The sequence below is a fragment of the Nelumbo nucifera genome, chromosome 1 (genome assembly GCF_055504915.1).
Source record: "Nelumbo nucifera cultivar China Antique chromosome 1, China Antique-T2T, whole genome shotgun sequence".
Classification (NCBI taxonomy): Eukaryota; Viridiplantae; Streptophyta; class Magnoliopsida; order Proteales; family Nelumbonaceae; genus Nelumbo; species Nelumbo nucifera.
In genome coordinates this window covers 12,266,400-12,289,400 of record NC_142649.1, presented here as the reverse complement: position 1 = coordinate 12,289,400, position 23,001 = coordinate 12,266,400, and the positions used below count along the sequence as shown (strand labels likewise).

Genomic DNA, 23,001 nt, shown 5'->3' with positions numbered 1-23,001 from the left:
TCGATCTCCACGATAAAGTTCCCAGGTTCCAATCCAATGGTTCAATCTATAAAAGGATAGAATCCTCGGAAGGATTCCAATCCAATGGTTTTTCATCTAAATAACAGTGCATACCTGCAAACCAATGGAGAGTTGCAGAGAAGAGCAGAAACCCAAGCTAGGGAATGGCTTGGGCAACGTTGATTTCAATGCCAACAACCTTTCCGAGTCCAAGAAGACGACCACCACCACAACCCATCAAACACCGCCATTTTATTGCCACGTTAGCCGCTGCAGGAACAGAGGAAAAGCCAGCCCAACCAACGCCTGTCAACTGTCGCCCGGCCGTTATTCTTCCAGTTAAGTTAGTTATTCTTTTATACAGTTAGTCATTAATACTGTTCTTATAAGTCTAAGAAGTTTTCTTCTGTTACCCACAAGTTTTTAGTTCAAAAATCAGGTAGTTAAGTTAATCAGCTATCTTTAGGAAGAAAATTAAGGTGTTGGGTAGATGGGCATTGCTTGTTCGTGTGGATTTTTAGATTTTTCATTTCAGATGAATAATAAGAAACATTCGGTTGATTACTTCTGTATGGTTCAGGGCTTAGGGAACAATTCAAGTGATTATCAGAAGCTTCAGGTTACGTTGAAAGAATATGGTGTGCCCACAGTGGTTGCTAAAGTTTCTAGAGTTGATTGGCTCAGGAATGCAGCTGGCTTGTTGGATCCCAATTATTGGAGGGGAACCCTTCGTCCTCGGCCTGTTCTTGATTGGTATATTTTCTGCATTTAAATCATCTTTTTGTAATATCTTCTGTTTTTCTGACTAGGTTCAGTGTTCTGGATTACAGGTATCTGAAGAGGGTCGATGAAGCAGTTCAGGAAGCAAGGATATTAGCTGAAGGTCTGTTATTTCTCCCACCCCCAACCCTATTTTCTTAATAGATAATCTAAAAAAAAAGGAAAGATACCAAATATTAATGCTTATCTGTAGTATTCTAAAATAAAGTCTTTCTTCTCGTTTTCTACTATATTATTCGTGTCTAATACAGTCGATTGCTCACATAAACTCTCACATTTGAAGATCGAAGTGGTGGCAGAAATGCATACACTGAGATGGATGAGTGGAAAAGCTAGAAAGCATAGGGTCATCAATGAAGTCATTTGGAGTAACTCAAGAGTAGCTCCAATAAGTGATAAAATGAGAGAAAGTAGACTAAGATGGTTAACAGCTAGGGGCATACCAAAATGGACATGGATCCAAGTAGTAAGAAATGATTTAAGGCTCATAATTTAACAATGGATATGAACAGAATTGAATGGTGAAACAGGATTCATGTGGCCAACCCCATATAGTTAGGATAAGGCTTAGATGATGATGATGATGATGATGATGATAATGATTTGAAGACAAAGGTCTGTTTCATTTTACCTTGTTGTTTCAGCTGAATTGTGATTATTCTATCAAATGGCTGAAAAACAAATGTATATCTTGCTCTCTTTACCTTTAACTAGAACATGTGAATTTCCCACAGAACACATGAAAGCTATTTCTTTCAATAAAGTCTCTTGATGTATCCTAATCATTGGAAGTAACCTTAAGATAGAGTTTTTGACAATTATACATCTTTCTAGATGAAATACAGGAAAGCAAATAATCACCACTATATATGAAAACTGAAACAACATTTTGAAAATTCTAAAGGAGAACAGTCTTAAATTTTTTGAATCATCATACCAAATAATGAATGTAGAAACTGCAGAAAAGCAAACCAGAAAAAGAAACAGTAAAACTTTGCATTAAATATTATTTGATAAACTTGTATATCTTTTCTCTACAACCTACATTATGTCAGTTATATCCTTGTAAAGGTGTTGAGTATCATCATCATCATCCAAGTCTTATCCCAAATATATAGGGTCAGCTACATGAATCCTGTTTCACCAAACCATTCTGTTTAATGCCATATCCATAGTTAAATCATTGTTGCTTAAATCATTTCTTACTACTTCTACCCATGTCCTTTTACCCTTTGCCCTTCTAGCCCCTTCAACTTGTAACAAATCAATTCTTCTTACAAGTGCTGTTGATGGCCTTCTATGCACCTGACCAAACCATCTTAGTTTAACTTTGCTCATTTTATCACCTATTGTAAATGTGTTGAGTATAAACATATGAAAACAAGAGAAAGCAATATGACTGTTAATATGGGACAAATAGAGAGGGGTTAAATTCTTGTTTTGATTCTTAGGTGACTTGCATGTTACAATAGTTCATGTGAATCCCAAGTAGAGCCAAACTTCTTTCATTATTCATTTTCTTTAAACATCTTTGTGTATCTTCTCTGTATTCTGTGATTTTCATCTATTCCTCAGAGGGTAGCTATTGATGCATAACATCTAAAATACTTAGTTATATGAAAGTTAAATTTCTAGGGTCTCTCTCAAACAAAAAGCCATTCTATTTTTTTCATTGTGACATTTTAAGTGATTGATTGATTGATATGATATTGCATAATTATGTCAACAGTCAGTTTTTGTCTTTTCTGAACTATTCTTATTACTTATCTTTTTTAAGCATTTAGTCTCTCTACAACCCTTACCTGGATATCTGAATCCACAAAAGAAACTGCTGCATTGCAGGTCAGAGTTTATCCTTAATTGGGCACTCAGCTGGAGGATGGCTTGCACGTCTTTACATGGAAGAATTTGGCCTGTCAAACATTTCCTTGTTATTGACTCTGGGAACCCCTCATTTGTATGTTTCTTATCAAGTTTTCAGTACTTGGAGAACATCTCTTTTTCAGCTTCCCAAAATATTCTTAAATGCATTCTCATCTAAAGAAGAACGTGCAAGATAAAAAAATCTAGCAGTCTTTAATAAGCATTAATGATAACGAATTAGGCTTTTTTTTCATATTACTGTTGAGTTTTTCACTAGTTTTCCATTTTCTAATCTGTTATTCCCTCTTCACATGTTGGTTCTGTTTTTACTTTAATGTCTCCTTTTTCAGAATTCTTCAACTCATAAAAGCATATTGTTTCAGGATTTTTCCAAATATAGAGTACCCATATGACAGGTTCTTATGGCATAATTGATGAAACAGGGTACATCTTCTCATGTACCCTGTTTTCTTTTCATAACTTATGGAAATCTGTTACTTTCTTCGTAATAAATTCTTGTGGCATTATACTGGTTGTATTTGGGAACGTGGTTTGAAGAGATTTTTATGGTGAATTCACTTTCTATCCTCAAGAGGTCTTATTTGCATTTCATCATTACAGCTTGACCAGAAAGTATGTTTTCTTTCAGACCACCTCCAAAGGGATTGCCAGGAGTAATTGATCAAACAAGGGGCCTCTTGGATTATGTTGACAGATATTGTGCAAAAGCTATATATACACCAGACTTGAAATATGTATGTATTGCGGGGAGGTAAATTCAAGAATCACATTTTTTATCAGTAAATTCAAGAATCACATTCTTCTGTTTCTTGATATCCCATACTTGTTTTTGCCTTAAATCCAGCAGTGGATGATTCATGCCACTTTCACCACACAGTTCTTCTAGCTTTTATCTGTAGCTTGCATATTTCATTTTGATTCATGCAATATTCTGATCCTTGCATAATACTTGGTTATGTCATGTAGACTGTCAGGGGTTTTGAGCTATATATTGTCTTGGAAGAATGTCCAACATTATATTATGCTTTATGAGCATGAGTTATTAAAATAAGTACATTTCCTTGAGCATTTTCGTTATCTGTTCATTGGAGAGTATGAATTAGGATGCATGGTCTTGAAAAGCAATATAATGTGCCATTACTAGACACCTCTACCTTATACTTCCATATTTTGGATTGTATTCAAGAGAACTAACAATAAATCAAAGTTCAATTAACTCTTTGTCCTCTGTGTGTAGGCTCTCTCTCTTAACCTTTTGAGGGAGGCTTCTGCCCCCAGGAGTCCTATTGGTTGTTGGGTGTCCAGACAAGGGCCATCCATTCCTATCCTTCAATTTGATAATGATTGTATTGTTTTCACCAAGTCAACTTTACTTTTTTCTAAGAATATTCACCCAAAACTTAAGAAAATCATGGCAAAAATTCTCATAATCCCTTTACAGGCGAAAAATGAAAACTACTTGGGTGCTCCTGTATTTAGCAACAAATATAACAAGGACACCTTCAAATTTTTGGGTGAAAAGATGGAGAGTAAACTGGAAGGATGGAAAAGAAACTGCCTCTCCCTTGCTGGTAAAATTACTCTCATAAAGGCTTCTAGTAACATGATTCCTCAATATATTATGAGATCATTTAAAGTCCCTAAAGGTGTTATTCAGGACCTTGATAAGAAGCAAAGGGATTTCTTATGGACTAACAGTAAAGATAGGAAATCCCTCCACCTCATCAATTGGAACCAAGTATGCACTTCTAAGATTTGGGGTCGTCTGGGCCTGAAGAATCCAGGCTGGATGAATGAAGCCTGCCTTGCAAAATTAGGATGGAAAGTGCTAAATGGAAATGATAACTTATGGGTTCAAGTTGTAAGTAACAAATATGTTCGGAGAGAAGACTTTTGGGAGACTAAGCCAAAAAAGAATCACTTATAGGCTTGAAAAGGCATCCTTGATTCCCGTGATTTGATTAAGAGAGGGCTAGGAATGATTATTAGCAAAGGTAATGAGACAAAATTTTGGTTGGATAAGTGGTCAGATGAGGTTCCCCTGATCAATTTGGTTAACAAAGCAGAAATTAATAATACTGACCTCCGGGTTAGTGACGTCATTAATCACGAGACCAAAACTTGGAAGGACTTGATTAAGGACCTAGTGCCTTTAAGTGCGTGGGAAAAAATTAGAAATATTTTCATTCCGTCGGGTGATCATGAGGATAGTAAGATTTGGAGACCTAACCCAAAAGGAGACTTCTCAATCACATTGGCCTATAATGAGGCTTGCTGGATGCATGGTAACCCTACTAGAGTGACAAAGGAAATCAGTAAAATTTGGAATCTGAAAATTGCTCCCAAAATCAAGGTCTTTTTATTTCTCTTGCTTAACAATAAACTCCCTTCCAAGATAGCCCTTAGGAGAAGAGGTTTTGATATTGACAGCTGTTGTGATTTTTGTGGTGAAGAGGAGGATTCTGTTCATATTTTTTTAAATGCCATTTCACTAAACAAATATGGCTCATCACGAGAGATACTATTCTGGCTCCTCCGGGGAACAACAATAAAGTTTCTTGAGTGGTGGGCTTCTCTGGATGATAATTCTCATTATCCTAAAGTTCTATTTGTAAAAGAAAAAAAAATGCTGTTTTATTGTGGCAAATTTGGAAGAATCAAAATAACAAAACCTTTGATAACAAGGCAATTCCTCCTTCCATAATCATTGATAGAGCTAAAAACTCATTTATGGAATCTACTTCAAATTATGATAGTGAATCAATGATCTGAGAAGGATCATTGAAGGTTGCAAGTCTTTGGTCGAGAGGATGGACAGCGCTGTGGAGTACAGTCACACTTTCCGGGAAGGGGTTGCCGATTGGCTTGCTAATTGTGCTCATTCAAACCTTGTTTCTGTTTCTTCGTTGCCTTTCTCTTTAAAGTGTCTTTCTTGTGCTGACATTTGGGGATGTGCTACCCCCCGTTGTGTGTAGCTTTTTATTGATCTCTTGTTTTCTATCAAAAAAGAAGTTCAATTAACTCTTTTTTGAATGAATATATGCTTTTGGACATTTATTGGAATAGTAATTGTTAAAAGGATTTAATTAATAGTATGGAGAAACTACAGAAAGATAATGTATAGGATGGACACAGGCAGACAGAGTATAGTTTAAAATGTCCTTGATTTCCCTAATATTTCCATGACATATTTCCATTTCCATGGGTAAAGACACGAAATTCTACCGGAATTGACATTTCCCCAATGAACACTACCAACACTATGTGGAGTACAAGAGATAGTTTCCACAACATATTTCCACTTCCACTTCAAAGGGTACCAACATGAAATTTTACTAGAATTGACATATTATCCAATGAATACTACTAATACTATGTGGAGTACAAGAGATAGTATTATAACATAAGCTGGTGACAATATTGTAGGTATGTGAAGTAACAAGTTATTGTCCACCTCACTTATATGGTTATCACTTTGAGCTAACTCAATATTCATTTCAAATGTGAAGTTAAATATTAGTTTTTATTTGTGTAATAGATTATTTGGTTGATTTATTACAACCATTTACATTTTCTATGAATTTAAATTTTGCTTTAACTCATTTTGTCATGAAGCTCTGAATCTTAAGGTTTACAGGGCAACTTCAGAACGTATTCTTTTGTCTATAACCTTAGTTTCTTAGCTTTGTTTAATGATTTGGAATAAGATAATAATTTAAAAAGGTGTGTCTATGCCTCATAAAATACCATTCTACATTTTGCATATTTCATAATGTTTCCACCATATCTATAATTTTTACAATATTTCCAACATGTTTCTTATATTTGGATGACTGACATTTCCATCGAAGATTCAGCATACATTCCTCATCAATTAACTTCCCAAACTCACTTATTCATCAGAAATGGCATTCATCTCCCTAAATAGTCCAATTCAAGCTAGTAATACCAAGAGTTCAACAGTAGCTCATTGTCTCTAATTTGATTCAGTTTCTAGGATAATCTCCATGATCATCTTCCAAAACCTTTTCCCATCTGGTTGCATTTAAAGAATCACCTTCAACCATCAAGGATGAGAGCCTTTGCAAGATAGCACCCCTGAGGCTCAAGAAGAGCCATCACCTCAGCCTTGGTGGAATCCACCTCATCTCTCTCTCTCTCTCTCTCTCTCTCTCTTGTACAGAAAGGACTTGCACTACAAAAATAGTGGGGGATAATGCAACCCCAAAGATCAATTTGAGCTTGATCCATCACACAGCCGAAATTGTCCTCGTAACCTAACTTTGCCAAGAGATCAGTGAACATGTTTGCCTCCCTGAGAACGTGCTTGAACCTGATCCTTCTTTGACAGCTTTCCTTAAGGAGCTGTATGTCTCAGATGATGTTAGCTGAAGACCATGTTGGCTTGCACTTATTATTGCTGCTGAAAATCATTAGAGCTGAGTCCCCTTTGATGACGATTTCCTTGTTTTGTATCTCCATCATGCCTTGAACTGCCTCCCGCGCTGCCCAAGCTTCTGTTACCGTGATTGTGGTGCAGCCTATAATAGGATGATAATTGGAAATAAAATATTTCCAAAATTATCCCAGGCCACCCAAGCTATGCTTGTTTTCCGTTGTTCAAGACAGGCATCAAAATTGATCTTAACTTGATTGGAAGGAGGTGGTTTCTAGTTTACAAAGATGGTTCTATTTTTAGATTCTTCAAGTTCCTTTCCAGAAGGCTGTATTTGCCCCTCATCAATAGGACTACTATAGGCCAAACTGTATTTCCATCCCATACAAACAAAACCAACTTCAGAAGACTCCCCGTTACCTAAGGTTTTCTTCTTTTTTTTTTTCTGAATCTCACACCTCTCTGAAGGGCTTTTCCTGGGACACTGGTATCACATGGAAAGAAAACATTATCATGGGACCAATTCATTTCGTATATATACAAGTTATAATAATAGATATGGGTATCAGTACCACCAGAAAAAATAAGAGGGAGAAAATATTTTGCCATGTACTGTACAGTGCAAAGATGCTGCTCGGTCAAGAGCATCCCATTTAAGTTCACATAAATGCTCATTCATCAAAAAAAAAGTTCACATAAATGCTCATATAAGGACCATGTGATGTAGGATTATGAACATTTGATTCCTATAGCCATGGAATACATCATTAGAAGCAGCTTTCAACTGCATCTAGGTCTTTTACAAAGAACAGAACTTCCCATGATGAATCCTGCAAGAGTCAAAGAGAGAATTGTGCAAGTTTCAGTTTGAAATCGCTGCAATCAGAATTATTTATTGCTATTTTTCTCAGAACAATAAAATTTTTTTGGATTTCTTAAAAACAAAAAAATGCAATTTTTTATTAGTATCATGATTTGGTAATTAACAGGTGTAGTTATTTGGATTTAGCAGTTACCTAAGCAAATTATTTTAGCTCCATTTTAATAATTTAATGCATGAGTTTTTTTTTTTTTTGCATTTTACCCATTTCCGCACTAATTTTGTGTTAGTGGAAAATCTAAGCATTAAATGTGAAAACTTGTAGATGAAGAAAAACTTGGAAAATCATTTTGAGAAAGTGGGAAATAAGCATAATTACATTTACTTAACATACATTTTTTTAAGTGGATAAGTCTTTGTGGAATGAAACAGGTCTGCAGTATAAAGATTTATTCTTATCATCCATTTTGTTAGGTTCTTAAGTTTCACTTCTTGCTCCAACAACCCACAAACTTCAAAATCTAAGTCATCAAGGTAAATAATGTAGGTATATTCAAGGGGCTCGCTTATTTTCCGATTCCAATCTGGATTCTAATTCCATGGTCCTCTTAGACAACAGTGAATCCATGACAGAATTGACTGTTGTTAGTAACACGAATGAGTCAACATCAACTGCTCCGACCTTGCGTGCCCGCTTCATTGGTCAGGGATACAAGCAGGTAAATCACAAAATCTTTGTCAACTAAAATACACTTACTAGTTCATCTGCTTTGACTTATAAAACCCATTGTAAAGAGGACCAGTCCTGCAAAAAAATGAAAATAATAAAAAATTAAAATAGTTGGTCATACGAGAAATCCATGTTATCAATTGTAATCAATGTGGATTTTCCTCTTTCTTTCATTATTTTTTCTTTCTTTCTTTCTTTTTTCTTTTTACTCGCTATGTTTTTTAATTGATAAAGTCATCTCATTTGCTATGTATCTGATAGTTGAAAAATTCAAATCCATTCACTTGGATAGATAAGATGCATAGAGTCTTACTTTCTCAAATAAGGTTCCTTATAATTATTATCCAATCCTGGACACATTAATCATGATTCATATGCTGCCAACACAGACGAGCAGATGATTGCTACAAAATTTATTAGCCCCTATGATGTCTCTTCAAGACACTATACTTTCTAACGATCAATGGTGCCTATTGTCAAGACACCAAGAAATTCTTAAAGCATTTACTTACCAACAAGCAATACTTTATGCCAGGTTTGTGGTCAGGCAGATGTTTGGGGTGATGGGGTGGTTCCTGAGTCATCAGCTCATCTAGAGGGTGCATTGAATATTACCTTGGATGGAATTTACCACTCACCAGTTGGTTCAGATGACACACTGAGACCCTGGTATGGCTCACCTGCTATTGTGGAGACATGGATACATCACCTTCTCAGCTAACCATTATTACTTGAAGGGGAAAGCAGAAATTCAATGTTACCATGTTATCATGTTATATTTATTTATTTATCTATATTTTTGTGCTCCTTTATTTTCACTGTATATTATAGAAACATTGAGCTGAGGGCAATCTCCATCTTTCTTGGTCTTATAACTTTATTTTATTTTTGGTTGGGTGAGGGGGTCAGGTCGGTGGTGGGGAAGACTTGAGAAAGGGAAAACATGAAAGACTTGCACTTTTATATAATCTACTTGCCATCCCACCTTTTTTCCTAATTACTGTTAATTAAGTGAACTTTTCAATCAATTCATTGACACTGGTTCAACTTTCATTTTTAGATAATTCATGTTCTTGCCGTCTGTCATCTGTTTTCAGATGTTGCTATCTTAGAATAGGGGTTTTCTCCAACCCGAGTCTTTTTTCTTTTCCTTGTTTTTAAAGTATGTCACATCATCAAAAACAAAAAAAAAACAAAAAATATGTTCTTTTAGTGTGTTTTGTTAAAAGAAAGTGATAACATTTAATTTGATTTAGAAAAATTATATTGTTTCTGAAACCAAATTAAAGATTATTGTAACCTTATGGCCATAAAGCTAATATTACTCATTACCAACCCACATTTAAATGGATTTGGGTTAAAAGCATAAATAAAAATAATAAAAAAAAAAAGGTGAGTTAATATCCATTTGATGAGGGGAAAATCTATGATGCCGGAAAGACAAGGTACCTATAAAAAATTTAGAATCGTTTATTCCACCTCAGAATTCACAATACAATTGTAAGGTTTGGGTCATGGGGGAAAAAATGCCAAATTGATGGGGGATGGTGTTTAACTGTTCATAGGGGGAGCTAGGCATAAATACATTGGAAAAAATTGACCAATTCTGACGGTGGACTGAACTGTAAAAATCCAAAAAATTTAAAACGAAAATATGAAAACCCAATAATCTATTAAACGGGTAAACCCAATAATCTACTAAACGGGTTAGACAGATCTATCGTACCAACCAGAACGAAGGGTCCTTGAAATGGGTCAATGAATATTCGTAAAATAGTGGGTTACAGTTTGGCCCAAACTAGGATTGTGGCTGGAAGGTGGCTGAAACACTAGAATCCAGATTACCCGTTCAACCAACTGAATTCAACTGAGTAGAAAACAATGGCACCACCATGATATCATCCCCATCCAGATGCTGGAGGAATCACCATACCTAGAGCCAAACATAATATTTGTTTGGTTCTATTTACGTTTATTGAGTAAACGGTGATACATGGACACCCCCATTAATTGCATTTGTATGTATTAATGTTTGTAAAAGCAAACCACCTCCACCTGCAATGAAATGATTTCACTCATATTTTCCATCCACAATTAAGGCAGAATCCAGGCCATTATGTTTCTTGACAGGAAACAAATTTCTGAAACTAGTGTTTCACATGCATGGCAAAAATTCTCCATCTCGAGCAAAATACAACTATGGAGCATGAATTGAGAATCCATTCAATCCAATAATCCATTGGAGTCGGTGATTTGTGAAAATTTTACCAATAACGCCATGGACCAGATGACTAGATTGCCCCAAAGAAATAAAGATACAATCATACAGCCAAGTCGGAAACAATCAAACAAGTAAAGCCCGGACATCAGTATATCGGACAGACGGTATCATTCAAGACATACCACTGGTAGTTTGATATGACTGAAGTTGTTGAAAGGAATGACTTGTTGCTTTGTAAAATATTTGAGAATATAACATTCAACCCAAATTCAGTTTCAGACAGTGATAAGCTCCCCAACCTGACAAACCAACGAGTCATTCAGTTCAACAATTTCAGCTCATATCATCAAATGGCCCCACAAGGCTCTGCTATTCTTGAAATAGAAAAGCAAAAACTTAACAAGTCAGATCAGATGTTTCAGAGACCATCTTTGAAGGGAAAGCCACAAACTCATGGAAAACCCTTTCCCAGATTCTGGAAAATAACCATGATCTGATCTTCCCTGTGCAGTTTTCTGCTCTTTTACATGCCAGCCAATAGCAACATGTTTATGGGGAATAAATTCCATGTTTCCCTCTCAACAAGAAATATCAAAGATATAGATGACCACCAGTCAAAGATTCTGAACGAGAACTCTTTGGGTATCCTGCTGAAAGTAATTCCGAAATACATTCCACAAATGGGTATCTATTTTGAGCTAAACAGTGAACAATTGCAAAATGCTTTTTGCCTGTCTTTCTCACCTATTTTGTATGGTCTGAGCAGTAACAACAAGTTCCAAATGCACCAAACCAGATGTCTATTTTCATACACAGATTTCTGACACTCCACAGGACCAAAGCAGCTAAGAAGAATCAAAGAAGCTCAAAAGAGATGGCAACATCCAAAAACACCATGTCAGTCAGTTAGTCTTCACAAAATGACGGGAAAGCAGAGTTGCAATCTCCAGGAACCCAACAGTGTCTTTCCCTTCAAATATGGACTTCAGTTTATCATCACAGCGGATTTCCTTCTTATTTGCTGGGTTCTGCAAAACATCCACATGGCACAACACCAGAAAATCATGAAATCAAAATCAGGCCTACTAAGGCTGCATCAGCACAAAGCTTGTACATATTATCCAATTCAAATTTTAAAAGATAAACCAACACATTAACCATACATATATTGATCCATGTTCTTCAATCATCAACATCAAGCCTTATCCCCACTATATGGGGTCGGCTACATGTTCTTTGGTTATAATAATCAAGCGTGCACCAAGTATCAGCAGTACAAATTTTTACCAGTGTAAATTGACCATAAGTCAATAACAATACGAATGTGGCTCAAACTATAAAATCATCATCATATGATAGAAACAAATGATGTCTTCTAATCAGTAATGAATTTATACTTTATTTATGGCATTGATGAACAAAAGAGAACTACAAGAAAAAGAACTTTTATCTTCTGCCCATAAACAAAAGAAAATGAAATGAAGACCTCGCCTCCTGTGGTCATGACAATCCATATATTGTTATGTGCCTTGGGGGAACTCACCCCCCCTAAAAGCTAGCTGTTAGAGGGAGGGAACAAGCACATACATGCCCCACAACAGCATCCCATACTACCGATGTGGGATACCTCACATTAGCATCCCATACTACCAACATGGGACAAATGGTTCATAACATATATCCCTTCAAAACAGAGGAATTGAGGAAAGCTTTAAAAGAGGGATTATATACAGGTTTGCCCTATTGCCACTGATTCCAAATAGAGGCATGGACAAAGGTGCAAATACAGGGAGAGGCAGTCTTACTAGAGTTGTTCATAAACTACACATTGAATAAAGGGCTAAAGAGAGTTTCATGCACATAAATAGAAAGATACATAGGAATTTTTTTAGGTTCTAATCATCTAATGTTGCTTAGATGAGAACCATAAAAAATGTTATTTAGATGAAGTTGCTAATGTGCAAAAAAAGTGGGTTGTCCAACAACCATCCAGTCTCAATATTTGCTAAATTTACCACCTGTCAACTATGTTCAGGGATCTGTCTTGACCAACAAAAAATATCTAAATTAGAAATGCCTAAATGATTTCTCTTTACCTGTTCCATGCTACTACACAGAAGAAAACAGACGCCTTAGATGTGGAAAACAGGGAAGAGATAAAGCAAAATGTCCACATCCTTCTTTAGCAAAAAAATAATTAACTACATGATCAGATCATCTTTTCTGCAAGCTAATAGCAGTTGTGGCTCAACTAGGAAGAACAAGACAAAATAGATATAAGGCTAAACGTGTACGCTTCTCCACTTGTTTCCTTAATCATATAATCACAATGATGGAAGAATCATAAAAGAGCAGAAAAAGTATATTTTGAAATCCTGTGATACTAGTATCATATTGTACCGGGTTATCAATTTATCATATTCAGAGAGGAACAATGGAGTGACAAAAAAATGATTAACGCCCAAAAAAGGCGTAACCAGAAGGTCCTGCAAAAGATGGCTTCCAGTCATGTTACCCCAAAATCAGAAACTGCATACAAGCACAAAAAAAGTGTAACACTTAGTTTTGAGAGAATGCTTTACAAGACAAGGCAGGTGGAAGATGAATATTGACAAAGTAAAGTACAACCCCTCAAAGAAAATTTCATCTTCTTCTGCAGTTACGCACTTGTGCTGCATTGTTGTTGCAACAAACACCACAGTGAAAAAATAACTCATGGAAAATGATAGAGTTTCTGGTTCCATTCGCAAATGGATTAGAACAAGCGAAGGAAGAAAGAAATATACAGCTGCATTGGATGATATACGTAGGAGAAAGAAGACAACAGTAGCCCCAAAAAGAAACGCAGTATTTTAATAAACAATGGAAGAGGAGAATAGTGAAATCTCTCGAAGCAACAAACAGAAAAAAAATCGAAAAAATAAAAAACTCTAGGGTTTAAGAAATGAGAAAAGAGAGAAGAAAGAAGACCTGAAGGTTGTTTTCCTTGATATATTCCCAGACCTTCTTGACAGCATCGCCACGGGAGACTTCGGGGGCACCGATGAACTTGCGCAAGGCAGGGGATACGGGCACAACCTTAAAAATGCCCGTCTGAGCTTTAGCAGAAGCAGTAGTACGGGAGGAAGAAGTGCTCGCAGCTGATGCTTTAGCCCCAGTAGAGGACTTGTTCGCCGCCGCCATGAGAACTCTGCAACCTCTGAAAACCCTAGACGCCATTGCTTGGATTCTCCTCTCTTTCCCTTCCCGCTCGTGAACGTCAGAACGTGAGCTATGAAAATGAGTTCAGTTTTATTAGCAGAGTGGCGGTAGTACCTGGCTACTGGCTTATAGAGAAAGAGTGAGAGAGGAGGGGGCCGGGAACCAAGGACGACTGACTGGACGAGGGTTTCAGTCTTTCTATACGCCTATACGGGAAAATTACTTAAACTGACCCGGGGACCCCCGGGCTTTTTGATACATAGTGTACCTTGTAGTTTTAAAATTATTTGAGGTGCCCCTTAGGTTTTTCGAATATATACATTTCATAAACTTCATACGTAGTTACGTACCGTTAAATGGCCGAAAAGGCACTTCTACGATTGTACACTGCACCAGAATTCTGAATTCCACTTAACGTATACAATTCAAAATAGCGGAGGGGCCCTTCAACTCCAATGGATTCGCTCATAAATTATAAATTATCATATTCTAACTCGATTCGAATTAGAGATTTAGAGTTCGAGCTTCAGTTTGATCTCACCTCGAGTCAAAAGTTTGGAAGTTAAAGTTCGGTTATTTTTTATTGTAGGTCTCTCAAGTAGTTGAAATTCCGAGTCGAGTTAAGGTCTTTCTTAGTTGAATAGGTGCCGAGCTGAGGTCTCCCTTAATTGTCGAGGTGCTGAGCCGAGATCTCCCTCATTGATCGAGGTGCCAAGCCGAGGCCTCCCTCAGTGGTCAAGGTGTCATCTAGCTCGAGCTCGATTCAAATTAGAAAGTTGAGCTTGAGGTCAGAAGTTCAAGCTCAATTCGACTCAATGTATACAATTCAAAATGGCAAATACCTTTCACCTTAAAATATTAATACCCGCTTATTTATTGAGTTTTTTTTTAGGCTTAAAGTATATTTCATTCATTTAAGAATTGATACAATTACAGAGAATTGCCAACAAGGCCAATCATAACCCATATACAATTTCTCAAGAAGAACAAAATATATAAATGGATGAAGGAGAACATAATGAACTTTTGCAATCAAACAAAGGTGAATTTAAAATCACCAACAGAAGTAGATAAGCACGACTCCAATCCACCACAAACGGCGAAAGAAATGATAGGAGATGTTCCCAAAAGACTGTAAAGAGCCGGTTGGGGTAGATCCTCAAAAAACGGCAAAGGCCCAAACATTACTACCACTACCAGAGATTGTAATTGCATTTCAGAACTGCATCCGCCAGAGAACTGCAAATGGAACTGACCATGAATTGCATCTGCCGGAGAACCACGAACGGACTTAACCATGGACGACAAAACGTCAAGAAACATCCACTAGTATTGAAAGCCCAATGCAAGATCCAAGAGAAAGTAACCCCCTTGTTAAAATGCCTGCAAAAAGAAGAAAAAAACACAAAAATAGGCAAATAATGGAGAGAACTATATGGGAAAGGTGAGGGAAATAGATGGGAGGAAGAATAGTAGGAAGAATGGAGAGAATTGGATGGGAGGAAAAATGAAGAATGAAAGAAGGGGAGGAGGGAAAAAAAGAAACAACAAAAAGAGAAACTCAAGAGAGCCACCCCAAAAGAGAGATAGGGAACGACGTCACGACTTGCAAAGAGGGAATGGTTTCGCGACTTGCAGGGCCTGGGAGTGGAGTTATTTATTGAGTTCAAATCAGCCCAACACATCCCGTCGTATATTGGAAACATTTCCTAATGCTAATAATAGGAATGTCATCATCGGGATGTTCTTAGTACATGGCGGGGATGTGCTATGGAATGTTGTGGGGGCAGTCTTGTTGGGGGCTGATTTGGTCTCTTATTTATTTGCATCAATTCCGAGATGGCACCTACTCTAAGTACAAGGTGGGGTTAAGAATTCTTAAGGTGTGTTGAACAGTCATTTCTCCCTTTTCAAAATACGTCTTAACAATCAAATCGACATATTGTAATCAACAAATGTGTAACATGGCTACTAATTGTCTGTTTGGCATCGGTGTCGTTGCTCCAGAAAACGGCAACATATCAGTGCCACGTCAAAAAAAATGGTGCTCTAGGAAACACCTGTTTGTTTGTAACTACTTTGTCCACAAAAAAAAAAAAAAAACGATGCTCCAAGCCACACCTTGGAAATCAGGAAGGTGTGTCTTGGAGCAACGCCCAATTTGGCGTTTCCTGGAGCTACAGCTTGTTGTTGCCAACAGGGACATTATGTGGCACTAGATAATAGGTATCATTGCTAAAAATGTTTCCTGGAACATTAGTACTTTGGTTACCCGACCCGAAGAGGGGGATGGATTTGGATATGGAGTTTGGAATCACTACCTAAATTTTTGGAATTGGGAATTTAGGAAAATTTGATATTTTTCAAGAAAAATATTTTGTTTTCTTGGTGACTCGTTACCCAATGGGGATGAGATTCTTAGGGTACAAGGACCAAGGTACGGTGTGGGAAGGTGTTAAGCACCCTACACACGCCCGGTTGGACCGGCCTCTACTTCACCCATGTTCCAAGGATAATTTTATAATTTTTGGGCATTAAAAAAAGAAAGTTTCTAAAGAGGACTAATTCAAAATAACAAACATAACACAAACAAGAGAAAAAGATCTAGTATTATAAGAAAAGGAATTTATTAGTAAACAAAATAGGAAAATGAAGTACCAAAAAGATTGACGATATTGTGAAAGATGTAGTCAATCCATGAATCAAAAGCAAACTAGAACCACAAACCTAGCTACTAAATATCCTATTTATAAAAAATTTCTAAATACAACCTTTTAAGAACGTGATCGATCAAATCTTAATGGAAAATTCCTAAAGAGATTTCCTAAAATAGAAGAAACTAACAAGTGTATTAAACTAAAAATGCTGATGGCAATAAAAATAAATAAAGGGAGTCAATGTTAAATGAGGCCAGGGCTAATTAATGCATATGATGGGAATGACTGAAAAGATAAAAACCAACTATCGATTAACCTTATGAGGACTATAATAATTGAACATAATGCATGCATGCCCGTATCATAAGCAACTTAAGCCATTTTTAACACTTGAGAATAATAATAATCACAATGATAAAACTTATGCTAGAGACTTGAAAATCAACCGTAGGCTAACCAATTATTGATGAAATCTAAGCAATCTTGGTTGCGTAAACTAATGATTATTGAGAAATTTGATTATCACTAAAAAAATAAATAGCTACTAGTGAAAACAATCCATCATCGATGAAACCAATAACATGCAGAAAACTTTGATCAAGCCGATAAAATAAATCCTTAACAATTACTAGCAACAATGAGCAAATCAAACAAATGAACCCAAGATCGTGAACTCACTTTGAATACGATCGATCCAAAGGCAAGAGAAATGCATTTAGCAACAGATATGTTTGGCCCAAGGAATAATAAATGTTGTTGGACGTCTTCAACATTTCTGCAATAATTTTAGAATTCAATAATGTTTCAGCTTTCTTCTTCAGTATGGTTTGACCTAGGGGTACTTGGAGTTAAATTGATATGGAGGGACACAAGAACGTGGGAAATGTGAATGGGGAATGGAGTGAGAAAGGAGTGGTATTTATAGATTTTTTGAGAGGGGAATGGGCTGAGATAGGAGACAAGGGAGATCAATGGCTGATGTTTAAATGGTTTTTGAGGGAGATTGATTGAGAGAATGGGCTGTCAATACAGCTTTGTGAGAGACTATCTCAGTCAATCAAGACAAAGAATGAAAGATTTCACTAATTTACCTAAATTGGACATTCCAAGTTTAAGTGATTAACTTGATTGATTGAAAGCAATAGCTGGTCAAATCTTAGATTTTTAAGATGTTTTTAGAGGCTGAGAGGAAGTTTTGGTCGTGCAATGCCCTATGCTCGAAGTTATTGTGAAGAGGATTCTAAACGAAGGGCCCAGATCAAGTCTAGCTTCAGGTCTCAAGATGGAGGGGCTAACGGTGTCGGGATTGGACGATCTTGGTACCATTGGACATGGAATTTCAAGATCTATCCATCTACAGGGTTGGATTTCAGATTTTTTGGGGGTTACGATTAAGGGTCAGAGATGATCCCGATCGGACGATCGGAATTGGTTCTGGCTTTGGGTCTTAAGATGAAGGGGTAAGTGGTGTCAGATTTGGGTGATCTTGGTGTCATTGGATTTGGATTTTTGAGCTCTATATATCTATGGTCTCAGATTTTGGATTTGATGTGAAATGAGGTTCAGGGACAAAATGACTCCGATTGGACAAGCAAAATCAGTTCTGGCTTCAGGTCTTTGGATGAAGGGGTAAACGGTGTCAGACTTGCATGATCTTGGTGTCGTTGGATTTGGATTTTTGGGTTCTACGTACCTATGGTCTCGGATTTTGGATTTGATGTGAAATGAGGATTAAGATTAAAATGACTTTGATGGGACGATAAGAATTGGTTTCAGATTCTCAGGATGAAGGGGTAAACGATGTTGTATTTGGGTGATCTTGGTGTCATTGGGTTTCGATTTCTAGGCTCTACGTACTTATGGTCTTGGATCCTTGAGGCCCCAACTTTTGTGAAATTTCAAAAATACCCCCAGGTCGATCGGGAGGTTAGCTGAAGCATGCTTAAAGCTCAAAATGCTACAGAAAGACTAAAGAGCACAAAAATGGGGTGTCTATAGATACCAAACAAAAAATGTTGATGTTGTTCCAGGAAATGTCTTACCTAGCAACAACGTTTCCAAACAAAAAAAGGCACCGTTTGTGCTTCCAACCCACCATCAGCTGCACTGTTTTCTTAGAAAACGGTGTTGTATCTGCAGCATCGAGTTAGGATTTGAAGGCGGATTTGGATTTAATCAAATTCCGTTATAATTTTTTAAATACAAAAGAAATAAAAATTAATTAATTTTGAATTTTTATATATAATAAATTAATAAAAGTACAATATATATATATATATATATATATATATATATATATATATATTAATATACATCTATACTATATTATAAAGCGAAGTCCCACTTGCCCTCTCCTTCTCTCATTCTCCCTTCTCTCTTTTCTCCTTAAATCTCTCTCCTTTCTCCCTCACCCCTCCCCACCCTCTCCATAATGCCACATCAGCACCCCTATTTCCTCTATCTCTACCCCCTTTACATTTTTATCAAAGAAAATTCTGTTCTTTCCTATTTTTATTCTTTCTTTACCTAAGGCTGTGTTTGGGAATGATGCAAATGGGTGTAAATCCCAGTTCGTGGTAAATTTGCACTCTACTTCACTTTTGCTTGTGTTTGGCAGCATTACATTTATGCATTGACAAATGATAGAAAATACATTTTCCAATGCATATTTACATTGATAATGAGATGTAAAAGTACATCAATAAAAAAGAGGTAAATTTGCATTCGTGTGCTTTTGATAAAAAAAAGGCATATGCTTTATTGGAATTCATGTTTGCATCCACTATAGCTAAAAGTCTGTTTGGTAAGAGGGTAAATTTGTCAGTGCAAAACTAACCCAACTTTGAAATTTATATGGACCATTTTACACTACATATTTGCATTCACACTTATTTGCATCGTTTCCAAACACAGCCTAAAAGTCATCCTAAAATATCTCCCACTCCTTAACTATTGCTCTCATAACCCCCACATCTCTCTCTCTCTCTCTCTCTCTCTCTCTCTCTCTCTCTCTCTCTCTCTATATATATATATATATATATATATTTCACCCTGGCATTCCTTGCAATCTCTCCCCCATTTATTGCTTCTTTTTTCTCTTATATATTTAATTGTTGTTTTTTAATTATTAAAAAAAAGGTAAATTGCTAAAACCTCCTCTAATTGGTTGTTGCTGAAACCTCTGCTGAAGTTTGGTAATTGCAATCACCTCCCCTAAAGTTTTTGATATAGTTGCAAGTAGGCCCCTTTTGTTAGAATCTTCTAAAACGAGGCATGAAAATGTCCAAAATACCCATGTAGCTAATTTTTACCAAAATATTTATTTTCCAATTTTCTCTTCATATGAATCACTAGCCCAAACTCTTCTAATCTATTGTTTTTGAAAATTGATTTATTTTCCAAACTTTCCCTTCATATCAATTGCTCAAATGTAAAGCTGCAACTTTAAATTCTCTATTAGGGAAAATTCTTGATTAGTACCCTGTACTTTGAGCCTAGTGCCACTTTGGTCCCCAAACTTTAAAACATGATAATTTAGTATTTGAACTTTCAAAATGTGTCAATCCAGTACCTGTCGTTAACCAACTGTTAAGTGACATTTGAAAAGTCACAAATGCCCTTTGACTGTAATCTAATTTTCTTTATCAACTATCCACATGTTGATAAAAAATGAACAGTCTCAAATCCATGCCTCTTCTATTCAAGAAAGTTGGGGTTACGTCTTAGTGGGCATTCAGGTGACCCAAACTTTCTTAAATAGAAGAGGCATGGATTTGGGATTGTTCATTTTTTGTCAATGTTTGGATGGTTGGTAAAGAGAATTAGATGACACTCGAAGGGTATTTGTGTCTTTTCAAATTGCACTTAACGATTGGTTAATAGGATGGTTAATGGTAGGTACTTGATTGGCACGTTTTGAAAGTTCGGGTACTAAATTGTTGCGTTTTAAAGTTCGGGGAGTAAAGTGGCACTAGACCAAAAGTACAAGGTACTAATATGGAAATTTTCCTTTTATTTATAAAGTTTGTATTGTTTTTCTATAGAAACCAACCTTAATAGTAATTCCATGGGTATTGTGGGCATTTTTGTGCCTCTTTTCAGAAGATTTTACTAGAAGATGTCTACTTGCAACTATGTAAGAAAGTTTAGGGGAGGTGAATGCAATTACCAAAGTTTAGGGGAGGCTTCAACAACAATAAGAAACTTTGGTGGAGGTTTTAGTAATTTACACTTAAAAAACATTCGTTAGATTTTTTTTGTCAATTAGGTTCTCATGGCTGTCTAAGTATCCTCTCCCTAAACCTCCCAAAATTCCTAAACCTCTTAAACTCTCATTTTCCCACTCTTATTTCTCTCTCCTCCTTTTATACTTAACTTTTAAAAATTACTTAACAAATGTCTCTCTTAATTCCTAAAACCTCTCTTTATTCCTAAAATATTCCTAATAATTAAGGTTTTTTTTGTTAGATTCTTAACTAACCTTCACTTCCCTAATTCTAATTCAGACACATATTATATATGGTTGACCACTTTTGCCTCCAAGTCGTGGGTCACTAGTTCGACCATCTAGGTTGAACTTTTTAATTTAGTTTTTAATTTTTTATTTGCAAAAAATATTAAAACTTGTGATTCAAGGCCAAAACAGGGATTTTCATGAAAATAGTGAGGCAAGGCGCCCATAGCACCTTGGAATGCATAGATCTTGAAGGTTACCCAAAAAAAAAAGATCACTTCAATCGGACATTGGAGTGCAAAGTCATGGCCTCCGAAAGTTTGCACATGCATTAAGTGTGCAACCGCAAACCAATGACCGTGTCAAATGAGTTAACGGTTGGACTATTTGGGTTGAACGATTTTTTATCGAAGGACAGGTTTCAATAGAACCAAACCCAGAATCAAGGTTAGGTGACGGTTTGAATGGTTCAACTGGTTGAGTCGATGAGGGTTGAAAACACTGATATTGGTTTGGCTCATTTTGGTCGGTTAAAATATTTAGACTTAAAATTTAAATTTAAATTTAAACTTTAAAAAATTACATCAATATTATTTTAAATTTATAATATAAAATATTTTAGACTAAGAAATATGAGAATTTTTCACTTTTTTGTATGCATGTATGTATGCATATATATATAGCCTCGTGATTCAATTTTTGTTAGTTTACAAATGACTAATAAAAAACTAACCCAACCTGATCGGGTTGGAAAGTTGTTGAATTGAAGCAGACCAACTTGGATCAAGTTGGGTTAGGTTGGTCGATTTCATCAGTTTGATGAACAAACCTAGCTGAAATTAATTATTGTTATTTTTGTATTACAAAAAAAAATATTAGGAATAATATATAAAATATAAATAATTATTACTTATTTAAAAAGTTGAAATATAAAACAATTGTCTAATCTTATGTGTTTTTATTATTTATCTTTAACTTAACAAAATCTATGCATTGCACGGGTCCTCGCTAGTATATAATATAATCTATACTATATTATAAAGCGATTAAGTCCCACATCAGCATCCCTCTCCTTTTCCCATTCCCCCTCATCTCTTCTCTCCTAAAACCTCTCTACTTTCTCCCTTACCCTTTCCCAACCCTTCCATGTAGCCACGCGGCAACCCTCTCTTCTTTACTAGAGTCCCACTCCAACTCCATCTCTCTCATGTTCCTAAACACTTAGCAAATCCCTCCTAAAATTTCTCCTAAGCTATCTCTCCCACCTAAAATTCCTCCTAAAATACTTCTTAACCTATCCTACATACCTAATCTACTCACGTGGCACTACTATCCCCTATTTTCTCCTAAATTATCTCTTATTATCTCTAATTCCTATTTATCCCCCCCACTTTTCATCTATGTCTATTTAAAGAAAGTTTGAATTAAAATGTTTAGTAATTATTTAAATATTATAACAAAATTATGTAATAACTTTAAAATATTTATTAAAAATAATTATAATAGATTTAATCATTTTTAGATTATTAGCAATATAAATTGTAATTTTACGAATTAAAAATTATGTAATAACAAGATAAATTATAATTTTATGAATTAAAAAATTCAGTAACAAAATCATTTAAAATCTTTTCAAGTAATAAAAATTTAAAATATTTAAATAAAAATATTAAGAATAGAAAATCATTATATAAAAAATATTTAATATTATGTAATAATTAAATAATATTTAAAAAAATCAATAACAAAATTATTTTAATTTCACTTTGAATAATAAAAAATTAAAATATTAAAATATTTCAATAACTAAATGTTTTAAATAAAAATATTAAAATAGCTAAATAATTATATAAGAATAT

General features: G+C 35.6%; 2 protein-coding genes across 3 annotated transcripts; one reads left to right on the top strand and one right to left on the bottom strand.

Annotated features, from left to right (window-relative positions):
• Nucleotides 1-73: 73 nt before the first annotated feature.
• LOC104610291 (alpha/beta-Hydrolases superfamily protein) lies at nucleotides 74-9,657 on the top strand. Of its 2 annotated transcripts, XM_010276838.3 has the most exons (7): nucleotides 105-338; nucleotides 581-753; nucleotides 831-883; nucleotides 2,623-2,737; nucleotides 3,293-3,415; nucleotides 8,428-8,599; nucleotides 9,146-9,657. In XM_010276838.3, the coding sequence occupies exons 1-7, from the start codon at nucleotides 165-167 to the stop codon at nucleotides 9,329-9,331; spliced, it is 996 nt and encodes a 331-aa protein (XP_010275140.1). In that variant the 5' UTR covers nucleotides 105-164; the 3' UTR covers nucleotides 9,332-9,657. The 2 variants fall into 2 exon arrangements, with proteins under 2 accessions (XP_010275141.1, XP_010275140.1); XM_010276839.3 differs by lacking the exon at nucleotides 8,428-8,599 and having other exon boundaries at nucleotides 74-338; nucleotides 3,293-3,398.
• A 1,819-nt stretch (nucleotides 9,658-11,476) lies between these two features.
• On the bottom strand, nucleotides 11,477-14,234 carry LOC104610290 (protein TRI1). The gene is made up of 2 exons (XM_010276837.3): nucleotides 13,802-14,234; nucleotides 11,477-11,859 (listed from the first exon to the last, which is right to left on the bottom strand). Exons 1-2 carry the CDS (start codon nucleotides 14,048-14,050, stop codon nucleotides 11,734-11,736), a joined length of 375 nt encoding a protein of 124 aa, XP_010275139.1. The 5' UTR covers nucleotides 14,051-14,234; the 3' UTR covers nucleotides 11,477-11,733.
• Nucleotides 14,235-23,001: the final 8,767 nt, after the last annotated feature.

Coding starts and splice junctions, on each gene's coding strand:
- LOC104610291 (XM_010276838.3), top strand. CDS start 165: ATGGCTTGGGCAACGTTGATTTCAATGCCAACAACCTTTCCGAGTCCA. Junction 754..830: donor CCTCGGCCTGTTCTTGATTG/GTATATTTTCTG, acceptor TCTGGATTACAG/GTATCTGAAGAGGGTCGATG. Junction 884..2,622: donor AGCAAGGATATTAGCTGAAG/GTCTGTTATTTC, acceptor GCTGCATTGCAG/GTCAGAGTTTATCCTTAATT.
- LOC104610290 (XM_010276837.3), bottom strand. CDS start 14,050: ATGGCGTCTAGGGTTTTCAGAGGTTGCAGAGTTCTCATGGCGGCGGCG. Junction 11,860..13,801: donor TCAAGGAAAACAACCTTCAG/GTCTTCTTTCTT, acceptor GATGTTTTGCAG/AACCCAGCAAATAAGAAGGA.